The sequence below is a fragment of the Macaca fascicularis genome, chromosome 8 (assembly GCF_037993035.2).
Source record: "Macaca fascicularis isolate 582-1 chromosome 8, T2T-MFA8v1.1".
In the NCBI taxonomy this organism is placed as follows: Eukaryota; Metazoa; Chordata; class Mammalia; order Primates; family Cercopithecidae; genus Macaca; species Macaca fascicularis.
In genome coordinates, this window is record NC_088382.1 from 150,380,382 (window position 1) to 150,394,003 (window position 13,622).

The window sequence follows — 13,622 nt, forward strand, 5'->3', positions numbered from 1 at the left end:
CCCTATTTCACAGGCAAAAAACTGTAGCATACAAAAACAGTTGGGCCACATTTGGTCCATGGGCCTTACTGACCAAGAATAAGTGACTAGCCTTACAGCTCAGCTTATTCACCTGTAAAATGGGTTAAATACACTTGCCCTGGCTAATTCATAGTATTGAGAAATTCATAGGTGGGGAAAATACACGAAAATGTTTGCAGACATTTATCTAAAATTTGATGCTTACAGAGTAATCCTCACAACAACCACTTGAGACCTTTCCCGGATGAAGACCACCCAAGAGATAAAGCAATTTGCTCGTAATCCCTTAGCTAGTCAGTTGCTGACTGGATGGGGCAGTGGAAAAAGGGCAAGGCTGGAGCCTAAGACCTGACCACTTGCCTCTAGCAGCCTTAGAGTCCCTCTTAATCCTTTGATTATCACTTTCCTCACCTGCAAAACAGTGAGGACAATACCCAGTGATATTCTGAATGACTGCTGTGAGAATGAGAAATCAAGTCAGTAAAGTGTCATGTGCAGAAAGCTCTTGATGAATTGCAGCTGCTAATTTATTATCACAGAATCAGTCTAAAAATGAAGCTCAAATCTCTGACTTCAAATCCTGTAAAGAACATGCACTTTTAAGACCTTTTACTGAAATTGCTTAGCTCGTTATACTCAAGTTATCAATATCTCTATCCTATTACAAAAATGAACATAGGTGAAATCATCAGTAAAAGCATTCTTTCATTTAATCAGGAGGAAAAAAACACAATTCCTTCTTTTCTTTCTTTTTCTTCTTTTTTTTTTTTTGAGACAGAGTCTTGCTCTGTCGCCCAGGCTGGGGTACAGTGGCACGATCTTGGCTCACTGCAAGCTCCACCTCCTGGGTTCACGCCATTCTCCTGCCTCAGTCTCCTGTGTAGCTGGGACTACAGGCACTTCCCACCACGCCCGGCTAATTTTTTGTGTTTGTAGCAGAGACGGGGTTTCACCATGTTGGTCAGGCTGGTCTCGAACTCCTGACCTCAGGTGATCTGCCCACCTCGGCCTCCCAAAGTGCTGGGATTACAGGCATGAGCCACCACACCCGGCCACAATTCCTTCTTAATTTTACTTTATAAAATCTTACTCTTTTAGTATAAAGGAGTTTAGTTTCATGCAAGCAGTATATCAAGTAGATGGGAAACGTAAGACATAGTATGTGATTTTAAACTTTTAAATTTCTACCTTAAGTGCTATCAACCGTTTGAAAAACCAGTTATCATTATTGCTGTTATTTCCCTAATTCTGTTAGTTTCTGTGAGTCTTTAAAATCATTTTTCATTCTTTCCTTTCTACTATCTCATTCTCAAACTAAGAATTATCATGTAGATACTATACTTGTGAAACAGTGTATGGGCCTCTACCATTTATGGCTTTCAAGTGTTACTAATTTTGCTTTTGACATTTTTTAAGAACTCTCAGAAAAGTTTTAATAATGAAATCTAGAAAATTTACTAGGAATACATACAACTCAAATTTACCACTAAAATGTGATTAAGAAATTGATAGTTATCCTTTCCATGCCAAAGCCCTAAGCAATTTTTAAAATATCATTTTTGCATACCATTTTGTACTTGGTTCTGTTCGATCAAAAGCACATTTTGCCTTTCATTAAATACTAAACTATATTTATTTCCATAAATAATTATCATCGCAATAACACAAATGTGAAAATAAATATTACCGTCCCCACTAATTTCATCTGCAGATCCAGGTGGCATGCAAAGAAAGGGAAGTAGGGAACAGAGGGAGGGAGACATAGGAAGGAGAAGAGGGAAGAGAGGGGAAAACACTATTAAAATGACAAGTAAACCAAAGTGTAAGAAAAATAAAAAAAATTACCCCCCAGGGTTTAATTCAAAAGATAAAGAAGGATTGTAGTGGTAGTATGTTTACTTGAATCTGAGGGCATAATGCCAAGTTTAAAGCTGTCAATGTATTACACGAAGTTACACAGCTAAAGTATTAGAGTGTAAACTGGATTCTGCCACACTAAGCAAAGTTAATTTGACTGCCTCTTACAATTAAATTTTAAAAATGGTTTCTACCTTCCTCAAAGGGAACTTGTGTCCCCTCAGATAAAAATGCAAATAAGCTAGTTATTAATCTGTATGTTTAGTTATAAGAAGGGAATAACCCCTTAGCAAGCCCATTCCAATGAGCCAGTGGGATTTAAATATTACAAGGGAGGCCGGGCGCGGTGGCTCAAGCCTGTAATCCCAGCACTTTGGGAGGCCGAGACGGGCGGATCACGAGGTCAGGAGATCGAGACCATCCTGGCTAACACGGTGAAACCCCGTCTCTACTAAAAAATACAAAAAAAACTAGCCGGGCGAGGTGGCGGGCGCCTGTAGTCCCAGCTACTCGGGAGGCTGAGGCAGGAGAATGGCGTGAACCCAGGAGGCGGAGCTTGCAGTGAGCCGAGATCGGGCCACTGCACTCCAGTACGGGCAAGAAGTGCCAGACTCCGCCTCAAAAAAAAAAAAAAAAAAAAAAAATTACAAGGTAGACACAGGCCAAGCCCACTACTATAAACTGTGGGGAGTGCGGTACTTGAAGCTCTGCTGACAACAAAGGTTACCATTTAAGTTTGCACGGAAGAAATTTTGTTTTGAATAGTTTGGAGAAATTACTGTTTCAATTATTGTAAACAATCTTTGCTTTTCTAGAAAATGCTCCAAATGGTATAGCTGTCTCTACTATGCAGCAGCCCTAAGTATCTGTCCCCAAAGCATGAAAAGCAGACAACTAGGGAGTCACTATGACCATTCTCCTTCATTCAGTTGCATGCTATATTAGGAAATCCATAATGCAAAAAGTGTGATCCTGCTGACCTCTGTGGGAAAACACTCAAACAGCACAAATGAAACTGAGAAACAACTTCTTGCCCTGTCATGCATTTAAAAACCAGCAAACAGGCAAACAAAAAATCTTCTCTTCACGAGAGTAACCCAAAGATGGTCAGACATAAAACCTTGCCCCCACCCCAACCCCGTTATTGCTTCTGAACAACGAACAGCACATACACTAATATTCGATAAAGCTACGATCTGTTCAGGATAATATATAAGCATCAAGTTAGAGTTAGTTTCTCTGGAGTGCTCTGGTTAATAGGAGAGCCTGTGCAAATATGAGTGCAGTACCCGTAGAAGGAGGATCATGGGAACAGAAGACCAAAGGGAGAAAGCGCCTAGCTTTCTTAACTTTATGTTGGCAGTGACTGACTCCTTTATAAAGAGGCAAGAGGGGAAAGAGAAAAATAGAAACAAATTATTTCAATACAAAAGACAACTTTTGTTACATTTAAAGGCTTATCTATAAAAACAGATACAAAATTGCAATGCTTTTATTTTGACCATTGGCATGCCTTATTTCCTACTATGATTGACTTGAGTTTTAAAAAACATACTAATATTTTAAAATTTAATTTCCTGTAGATTAGCACTTGATACAGAAACAAGACTTAAGACTCTCCCAGCTCTGTAGAGCCAGCCAATTGAACATTCAGATATTTTTCCAAATGACAACATTTAAAGGAAAAAACAAAGATCAATAAATAATTCAAGACTCTTGTGAATACATTCAACCATAAAGAAAAAAAATAGCAGAAAAATAGCAGTTCTTCATTTGTGAAACAGTTTTATGAACAACTTTCCCCAAATTATTATCAAAGACACTCACAGCTCTTGAGTTATATACTTTACATAAATTACCTTAACATAAAAACCGGTGATGAGGATCTTTGAAAACATAAATTGCAAAACCTCTACTAGCAATATTGATTCATTTGCTCACTCATTCACGTACTCAAAGCTCATTTTAGAGTCAAAAAGCTGGATCAATAAGACACATCTCAGCTCTCCAGAAGCATATAGCAAAATGAGAAAACAAGCAGCAGTTGCAGTATGGTAATAGCAATAGTGGACAAGTGTGAAAGTGAAGTCAAAGCCAGGGACGCAGGAATGTAGCCCTTTAAGACGCAGCAGTCATTAACATATGACAGACACAGGTAACATCAACATTTAACTGCATACTCACAGGGTATCATAAAGAAAGATCAGAAGTATGGACCCAAGAATAAGGGTCAGGACTGTTTGCCCCACCAAGATGGTAACAATCTTATTGACATTGTCAACATATTAGGAACAGAAATGAGAACAGAAATGTACGCTTCAGTAATATTTTTCAAACGGCATGCTTTGATCCTATTAACATTTTTTGTTTGTTTGTTTGTTTTTGAGAAGAAGTCTCGCTCTTGTCCCCCAAGCTGGAGTGGAATGGCACAATCTCAGCTCACTACAACCTCTGCCTCCGGGTTCAAGGGATTCTCCTGCCTCAGCCTCCCGAGTAGCTGGGATTACAGGCACCTGCCACCACGCCCAGCTAATTTTTTTTTTTTTTTTAGTAGAGTTGGAGTTTCACCATGTTGGCCGGGCTGGATTCAAACTCCTGACCTCAGGTGATCTGCCCACCTTGGCCTCCCAAAGTATTGTGATTACAGGCATGAGCCACTGCACCCGGCTGATCCCATTAACATTTACTGACAATTTCATCTTATTGCTTGATTTGAAAAGCTACATTTACACACACTAAATTTCTGGAGTTTGTATATGATGGCCCTAGAGTAAAGTATAAACTGGTCTCTCAGTTAAGAAGATGGGCCTGCCAGCCTGTGTAACATAGCAAGACCCTGTCTCTACAAAAAAATTCAAAAATTAGCCAGGTGTGGTGTTGTGCACCTGTGGCCCCAGCTATTGAGGAGGCTGAGTTGGCAGGATTGCTGGAGCTAGGAGGTAGAGCCTGGACCACAGAAGCAGAGCCTCTGAACTCCAGCCTGGCAACAGAGGGAGACCTTGTCTCGCCAAAATGGGCCTGACAACTGGATACACTGTTTGATGCGGGATGGGATTTTGGACTAGAGGCTGGGAAAGGGAAAGATCAGGAAGCAATAGCGATACGGGACATTATTGGGATGAAATAATTTGGACTGTGGATAAGAGCATTTCTTCAGTATTAAATTTCCTGATTTTGATAATTATACTCTGATCATATAAGATGACATCTTTGGTCTTAAACACACACTGAAATGTTTATAAGGGGCACCATGTCTGTAACTTGCTTTCACATGATTCAAGGGAAAAAACTAACAACAACAAAAAAACCTATAGAGTGATAAAGCAAGTGAGCCAAAACATAAACATAGTGAACTGGAGGAAAGAACATGAGAGACATCACATTACTATTCTTACAACCATTCTCAAGGGTAAAGTTACAGAAAAACAAAAGATATATGGAACACTAGCTCTGGAGCCAGACAGTTTGGATTCAAATACTGGCTCAATTACTCATTCTGACCTTGGATACATTGCTCAACTTCTGTTCCTTGGTTCTCTCATTTGTAGAATGGGGTCATAACGGAAGCTACCTCCAGTAAGGAGGTTGGGAAAGGATTCCATGGGATTCTCTGGGCACCTAGAACAGAGTAATCACTCCACAAGTGTTGGCTCTTCTTATTTTCCTACTGTTCATTTCTAAACTGGACTGAATATTCTTTATACTAACTGAAAAAGTGAATTTTCTAAAAAAGTACAACTCTTTTTGAGTAATACCAAGAATATTACCACACATCATAAAAACAAAAACAAAAAGGATTAGGACTTTTATTGTATTCAAGATAATCCCTTTAATTATTGAATACCTGCCATAAACTAGGCATACCATGTAGGTGCTGGAGCTAGAGGAGTGAACAAAACAGACACCTAAACTTACGTCCTAGTAAGGGAGAAGGAAGATAAAATAAGTAAATTATATGGGATGTCAACATGTAAGTGCTAGTGAAAAACCAGCAGAAGAAGGAGTATTTTCAGGTGGGGCTATCATTTTAAATATGGTGATTACGGAGGAAGTCATCTGCAAAGACTTCAGGAGGAGAGGGAAAGGACCATGCACACATCAGGGGAGGCCAGTGCAGCAGACACACAGGCCTTGGCTCTGCAGAGGTCAGTGTGAGCACATGCTGAGGAGCAGCAGGGAAGTCAGGTGAGGCGGATGAAGAGTTGGGAGTGGGAAGGGGGAGGTGGCACTGAGACACACTCAGTGAGGTATCAGAGTGTCTAAGACCTCTTAGCTCATGGTAAGGGCACTGGCTTTTATTCTGAATGATGTCAAGAGTCATTCAGAATATTAATATTTCCCTTTAAAGGAAAAGAGAGAGTTCCTACATTGTTTCGCAAATTCCAGGAATGTGAAGATAATGGGTAAGGCCGCTAGTCAAGAAAAAAATGCTTTTCAACAATTGCTCCGGGCCTGGGTGCAGGATAGGGGTGAGGAGGGCATGACTGAAGTCCTGCACTCCTGCCTCTCTGGGCCTGATAAATTTTGCAGACCTCACATACCTCAGGCTGCTCTGAGCAACTTTTCCTTTCTCACCAGTCCAACTTTTTTTTTTTTTTTTTTTTGAGACGGAGTCTCGCTCTGTCTCCCAGGCTGGAGTGCAGTGGCGTGATCTCGGCTCACTGCAAGCTCCGCCTCCCGGGTTCACGCCATTCTCCCGCCTCAGCCTCTCAAGTAGCTGGGACTACAGGCGCCCGCCACCACGCCCAGCTAGTTTTTTGTATTTTTAGTAGAGACGGGGTTTCATCATGTTAGCCAGGATAGTCTCGATCTCCTGACCTCGTGATCCACCCGCCTCGGCCTCCCAAAGTGCTGGGATTACAGGCTTGAGCCACCGCGCCCGGCCTACCAGTCCAACTTTCTATGTGATTACGCTGGTTCATATTTACCTCAGTCTCAACTAGCTTACTGCAATCCTACCTATTCCCTTTTAGAAGGCTCCCAGGAAGCCTTTGAAAAATGACAGACGATGTCACTCTTCTCATTCTCTGTTCTTTTTTGTACTGAGTTACTTGTTCTCTTTGGCTTTTGGGGTACAGGGATTACTCCATACTGTGAGGGAGAACTTGACCTTTGTATGTGTGGCAACATGTGATCAATTGGCAAGTCACCAGCAAAAGCGGCAGTTTTGGAGTGGCTAACAGTGGTCACAGTGAATGGTTATAACTGCAGAGGGCTACTTATTTCTCTACACATTTAGATAAGAAAAGCAAAATTTGAACACTTGGAGGCTAAGGAAACACTCACCACCAAGGGGTAAGACTCCTATGGCAGATGGCAGAATGGGCTGATTGGTGTTGGGTCACCCATTAGCATCGCAGGAATGTCTCTGCAGCATGGAACACTGTGGAACATTATGTAGCCTGGTCCTAATGTCAGAGGCATCTGAACCAGAGCAACTCCATCTTGAATAGGGGCTGCTCGGTAAAATAAGACTGAGACCTACCGGGCTGCGTTCTCAGGAGGTCAGGAATTCTAAGTCACAGGATAAGACAGGAGGTTGATAGAAGATACAAGTCATAATAAAGACCTTGCTGATAAAACAGCTTGTGGTAAAGATGCTGGCCAAAACCCACCAAAACCAAGATGGTGACAAAAGTGACCTCTGGTCATCCTCACTGCTTACAATATGCTAATTATAATGCATTAGCATGCTAAAGACACTCCTACCAGTGCCATGACAGTTTACAAATGCCATGGCAAGGTCAGGAAGTTACTCTGTATGGTCTAAAAAGGGAAGGAACCCTCAGTGTTGGGAATTGCCCACCTCTTTCCCAGAAAACTCATGAATAATCCACCCCATGTTTAGCATATAATCAAGAAGTAACTATAAGTATCCTTAGTCCAGCAGCCCACACTGCTGCTCTGCTTACGGAGTAGCCATTCTTTTATTCCTTTGCTTTCTTAATAAACTTGCTTTCATTTTATCCTATGGATTTGCCTCAAATTCTTTCTTGAGCCAGATCCAAGAACCCTCTCTTGGGGTCTGGATGGGAACCCCTCTCAGTAAACACCATGGTATTTCCCTCTTTTGGGGGAACCAGGATTCAATGTAAAAGTGGGAACCAGGCATGGTGGCTCATGCCTGTAATCCCAGCACTTGGGGAGGCAGAGGTGGGCAGATCACCTGAGCTCTGGAGTTGGAGACCAGCCTGGGAAACACGGCAAAATACTGTCTTTACAAACAATACAAAAGCTAGTCAAGTGTGGTGGTGTGTGCTTGTAGTTCGCAGCTACTTGGGAGGGTGAGGTGTGAGGTATGTTTGACCCCGGGATATGGAGGTTGCAGTGAGCCAAGATCATGCCACTGCGCTCCAGTATGGACAACAGAGCAAGACCCTGCCTTAAAACAGGGCACAAATATACATATGTAACAAACCTGCACGTTATGCACATGTACCCTAGAACTTAAAGTATAATAATAATAATAAATAAAAAAGTAAAAAAAAAAAAAAAAAAAAAAAGACCATTAGAAAAAAAAAAAGGGGGGGGGGGGTCCTTGATTTTTTTTTAAGACAAGGTTTTGCTATGTTGCCCATGCTAGTCTCTAACTCCTGGGCTTAAGGAATCTGGCTGCCTCAGCCTCCCAAAGTGCTGGGATTATAGGTGTGAGTCACCATACTAGGCCCTTGATTTTTACGCTGGGCCTTCCAGTTATGCCTGCTTTTCAAATATTTAAATATTAGGCCCTGAAAACTGCAAATGCTTTATTTGCCCAATTCATTAAAGGGCTCCAACTTGAAGTCAGTAATCTAATTAAAAACAAGCTAAGTTGAAAAGAACACCTATCAAAATAAATCAGTCTCCAAAATACAACTTTCTGACATTTAGCTGCCTGTTTTGAAATCCTCTGTCAAAGAAATTTACACCTATAAAGGAAATTACTGTTTTTAAGGGCATCTTCCCCACTGCACCTAAACCACTAAAACATTATCTTCATGTTCCTGGAATCTGTGATATAAAGAACAATGGACAATCAATAGTTTATTATTATTATCATTGAGAGTCTTGCTGTGTCCATCCAGGCTGGAGTGCAGTGGCGTGATCTTGGCTTCCAGGTTCAAGCAAATCTTGAACCTTGAACCTTGAACCTCCGCCTTCCAGGTTCAAGCAAATCTTGTGCCTAAGTCTCCTGAGTACCTGGGATTACAGGCATTCGCCACCACACCCGGCTAATTTTTGTATTTTTAATAGAGACAGGTTTCACCATGTTGGCCAGGCTGGTCTGGAACCTCCGACCTCAGGCGATCCGCCTGCCTCAGCCTCCCAAAGAGCTGGCAATACAGGTGTAAGCCACCACACCTGGCCAATACTTATATTATTTTAATGCAAATTCTTGGTAAACAATTTAAGAACTGTCTGTTCTTTTTTCCTTTATAAATCCACTTGTAATTGCCACTAATCAGAGTACATATACAGGGCAACTTCAATCTATGACTCGGTCTTCTAAATATATTCCCAGTGTAAACCTTAAAGGAAAAAGCTTATGCAAAATTAATATAAGTACAGAGTTTATTTCCAGGAACAATTTGGATTTGTCAATAGACTGGATACGGGAGAAGAAAACAGAGAATAGCATCAAGAATAACCCCAAGGATGATCTGATCGGCCAGAAGGAAAGTAGTGCCATTTAGTGAGTGGAGAAGGGGAGAGAAGCAGGCTTGGTGTGAATATCAGTTCATTTCGAGTATATTAACTCTGAAATGCTTATGAGACACCAGATTCCACACTGGTGAGAACGTAGTGGCCACAGGGGTCTGGAGTTCAAGAAAGAAGTCTGAAAAACTAAGATAACAATCTGAGAGTCACCAGCATAATTAAGTCATGAAACACAATGAGATCCCTTTGGCTGACACAAAGTGTCAGAAGAACTGAGTCCTGGGATCCTCAGGAGTGAAGTGTTGAATAACAAGGAGTGAGGCAGGAAGAATATGGTATTCTGGAAGCAAAAGCACGGCAATTTCAATAAGGAGCAACACTGAATCACAATAACTCACATAAAGAGTTCTTCTATCATAAGGGGACCAGTGATGTCAGAAGGGGGCTACTAAGGTGGGGAAATCAGAGTGGGTGATGTGCAAATGAAACCAGAGCTAACCTGATTAAGCCTGCCAAACTTAACCTGCCTTGTTTGCTGTATGAGGCCGTTATTGTATTGCTATGAAGAAATACTGGAGACTGGGTTAATTTATAAAGAAAAAAGGTTTTCATCGGCTCACAGTTCTGCCAGCTTTATGTAAAACATGGTGCTGACATCTTTTCGGTTTCTGGGGAGGCCTCAGGAAGCTTACAATCATGGCAGAAGGTGAAGAGGGAGCAGGCACATCACACAGCAAAAGCAAGAGCAAGGGGTGGGGTGGGGAAGAGCCACATACTTTAAAGGACCAGTTCTAATGTGAACTCAGAACCAGAGATCACGCATCACCAAAGGAATGGCCCAAGCCATTCATAAGGGATCTGCCTCATGATTCAAGCACCATCCACCAGGCCCCACCTCCAAAACTGGAGATTACATTTCAACATGAGATTTGGGCAGGAATAAATATCCAAATAATATCAGTTGCTTTTAGTCACTTAAGATTTAGAAACTCCCACTAGCAAGTCAAATAGCCAGACAATCCATAACTAAACTCCCACTAGCTTCCTGTAGGTCACTGCAGTAATGGGTGCTTTAAGTTGTTTTTCAGAAAGCAGAGGGCAGCTCTTGCCCAGCTCAAGCAGCTTGAGGCCACTGATCCTTCAAACGGGCTTATGCCAATGCAGGAGAGATGACCATATGACATCAGAGCTGCAAACTCTTCCCTCAGATCATGGTAATGCTACCATTTTCTGAACATGCCTTCTATGAAGAGTCAGGAAGCCTATGTGTGTGCAGATCACTTATTAACTCACTTTTCCTTATACCCACTCACTTTTTCCCATGCCTTCAACTGCCCTGCTCCTTTATCCCATAAATATCCCTAAAACTTCATCTTTGGGGAGGCATATTTGACATCTGTTCTCTCATCTCTCACATGGCATTGCAGCCTTGGGAATAAGATCTTTTCCCTTTGGCAAAACCTGTTGCCACAATGATTGGCTTGCTGCACATAGGGAAAAGATCTAACAGTAGTAGAGCAGGGAAAATTCCTGACCAGGTAACAAGTGATAGAAGGTAGACTGGTAACAAGTTAGACTTAATTGGGCTGGGCCTGGTGGCTCATGCCTGTAATCCCAGCACTTTGGGAGGTTGAGGCACACAGACCACTTGAGGCCAGGAGTTTGACACCAGCTAACATGGAGAAATACTGTCTCTACCAAAAATACAAAAATTAACCAAGTGTCTGTAGTTTTAGCTACTCAGGAGGCTAAGGCACAAGAATTGCTTGAACCCAGGAAGCGGAGATTGCAGTAAGCCAAGATCGTAGATCGTACCACTGCACTCCAGCCTGGGTGACAGAGAGAGGTTCTGTCTCCAAAAAAAAAAAAAAAGTAGTAGATCTAATTGTGCTATTCACTTTAAGGTTCAGTTGTGCTACAGCAGACATGGGACAGAACAAGCTGGCTTTATTGGCAGTGTTTCTGCCAAGTGAGTTAAAAACAAACAAAACAGTAGGGCAGAGATGATGAGGACGTATGCCAGGGAAGGATACAATTATCAATCAGGGGTTTTAGGCTTGTTAAGAAACCAGAGAAGACACAAAAGTGTGATGTAGACAGCAGAATGGGGATGGGATCAAGGAACAAGCTAGAAAAATTGGAGGTGGTGGTCAGAGAGGGCTTTCTTAAAATTGAAATTATAGGAAAGTCATAGTTGTAGATAAAGTGTAGGCCCTACAGGAACGAGAATAGCATACAGCACCATTGGAAGAATGGAGAGAAGAGGTGCTGGGGATAGACACAGTGGGTCACACCTGTAATCCCAGCACTTTGGGAGGCCAAGGCAGGGAGATCACCTGAGGTCAGGAGTTTGAGACCAGCCTGGCCAACACTGTGAAACACCGTCTCTACTAAAAATACAAAAAATTAGCTGAGTGTGGTGGCGCACACCTGCAATCCCAGCTACTCGGAGGGCTGAGGCAGGAGAATCGCTCGAAACCCGGAGGCAGAGGTTGCAGTGAGCCAAGATTATGCCACTGCACTCCAGCCTGGGCGACGGAGTGAGACTTCATCTCCAAAAAAAAAAAAAAAAAAAGACAACATGCTGGAAGAACTGCCTACCATGATTACTGAAATCCTTCCAAACTACGATGGGGGAATGCTGGAGAAGTGACAGTGAACTGGGTGCTCAGAACTTTGAGGAACACAGGATAGCCTTGTTCTGATATGTGAGATTCAAAGCTGGTGTTTTTGAGGGAGAAGAGTCTGAAAGGGGCAATGAAAATCAAGGGATATTTACCTCATCTCCAGTGCTAGTGCTACCATGGTTCTCAGACATCATCAGTAGGGCTACAGAGGCACCAAGGGGTATCAGTGACCTCCAGAGTTTTAGTTAGAGGAAGGTGACAAAGAAGAATATATAGAGAAGCCCCAGAAGACACAGGTGTAGTGTTTTAGAAGTTGGGGGAAATCAAGCAATGAAGACAAAACAGGGGGTATGCAGAGGGTATGTGAGCAACAAGGGAGTCTGGGGCTTCCGGAGGAACAGGTACGAATGGGATAAAGAGCACAATGAGAATAGTTCAACTGGATTAGCATTTTCCTTTTTATTTCTAGTTACATAAGTAAGGCGATATTCTCCTTTGACCATACCTCTCAATTCTGTTCTTCTCCTTGGGCATGAGGGTGTGGTGCTGACAAAGCTGCACACTACCTGAGCTCTGTGTTCCAGGAAACAGGTTTCCCAGTAATCATCCAACCTGGGGTGGTCACGGGGGAACCTCCTATCCCAACACGTGAAAAACACACAAATTCATACTGACATTTTAAAAAGAAAATCTCAAAGAATGACATCTGACTAGCAAGGTAAAATTTATTACTTTAAAAACTGGTAAATAAAGGAAAAGAAAAAGGCAGTTTTCCTGTCTTCCCAGAAGAAGCCTGTTACTGAGCGTAATGAAGCAGCTGGTGAGGGAAAGCTGTCTCTAGAAGCATTCCAGCTAAACAAAGGGAGAAGAAATGGCAGGATTCACAGGGTGCCATTTTGTGGCCTCTGATGAAACCTAAGCATTAATGTCAATAGCTGCTAAAACTATTAGGTGAAATGCTCATGGGGACGTTCCCATGTATGGATCAGAGAATGATGGGACCTAAACCCATTGATTAGTCTTCACATCACAAAGAACAACCAGATGTACATCACCTATGAAGTTTTCTTGGCGGTGGGGTGGGGGAGCAGGGCGGGGCGGAAATCAAGCCCAAGCTGGATCAAACTTCTCTAGATTCTAACAAGCAGCTTATGGGAAATAAAGGGGCCAGAAAAGAATAGGTTAAACAAAACAGCATCATAGAGATGTAATCAGCCTAATCCAGAACGAGAATAGGAAAACGGACACAATTTCTTCAACAGATTAATTGCAACTAGTTAACAAACAATCAACAAGGTCTAGCTGACACATACAGGAGATGCTGCAAGCAAATTCACAAAGTACTTCTTGTCTGACTCTTGTTTAGATGAAACCACATATGAAAATGGGACAATAAGGGACATTTGAACACTGACTGGATAGCTGATAATGTTTTCTAAAAAAAAAAGAGTCTCATCTTTTAGGAATAGTTATAGGTGA

General features: G+C 42.0%; 1 protein-coding gene across 50 annotated transcripts in view; it reads right to left on the reverse strand.

The window, feature by feature from the left end:
• Positions 1-13,622, reverse strand: part of PTK2 (protein tyrosine kinase 2) — a 356,961-nt gene that overhangs the window by 118,767 nt on the left and 224,572 nt on the right. For 18 of the 50 annotated variants that reach the window (XM_073999543.1, XM_073999527.1, XM_073999523.1 and 15 more), the window contains 2 exons: positions 3,168-3,251; positions 1,709-1,726 (listed from right to left, as the gene is read on the reverse strand). The exons of 26 other annotated variants lie outside the window; for them this stretch is intronic. In XM_073999543.1, the coding sequence (XP_073855644.1) occupies positions 1,709-1,726; positions 3,168-3,251 (102 nt within the window). The remainder of the gene's footprint in view (positions 1-1,708; positions 1,727-3,167; positions 3,252-13,622) is intronic. 6 more of the 50 variants (XM_073999525.1, XM_065518649.2, XM_065518645.2 and 3 more) reach the window with 1 other exon arrangement.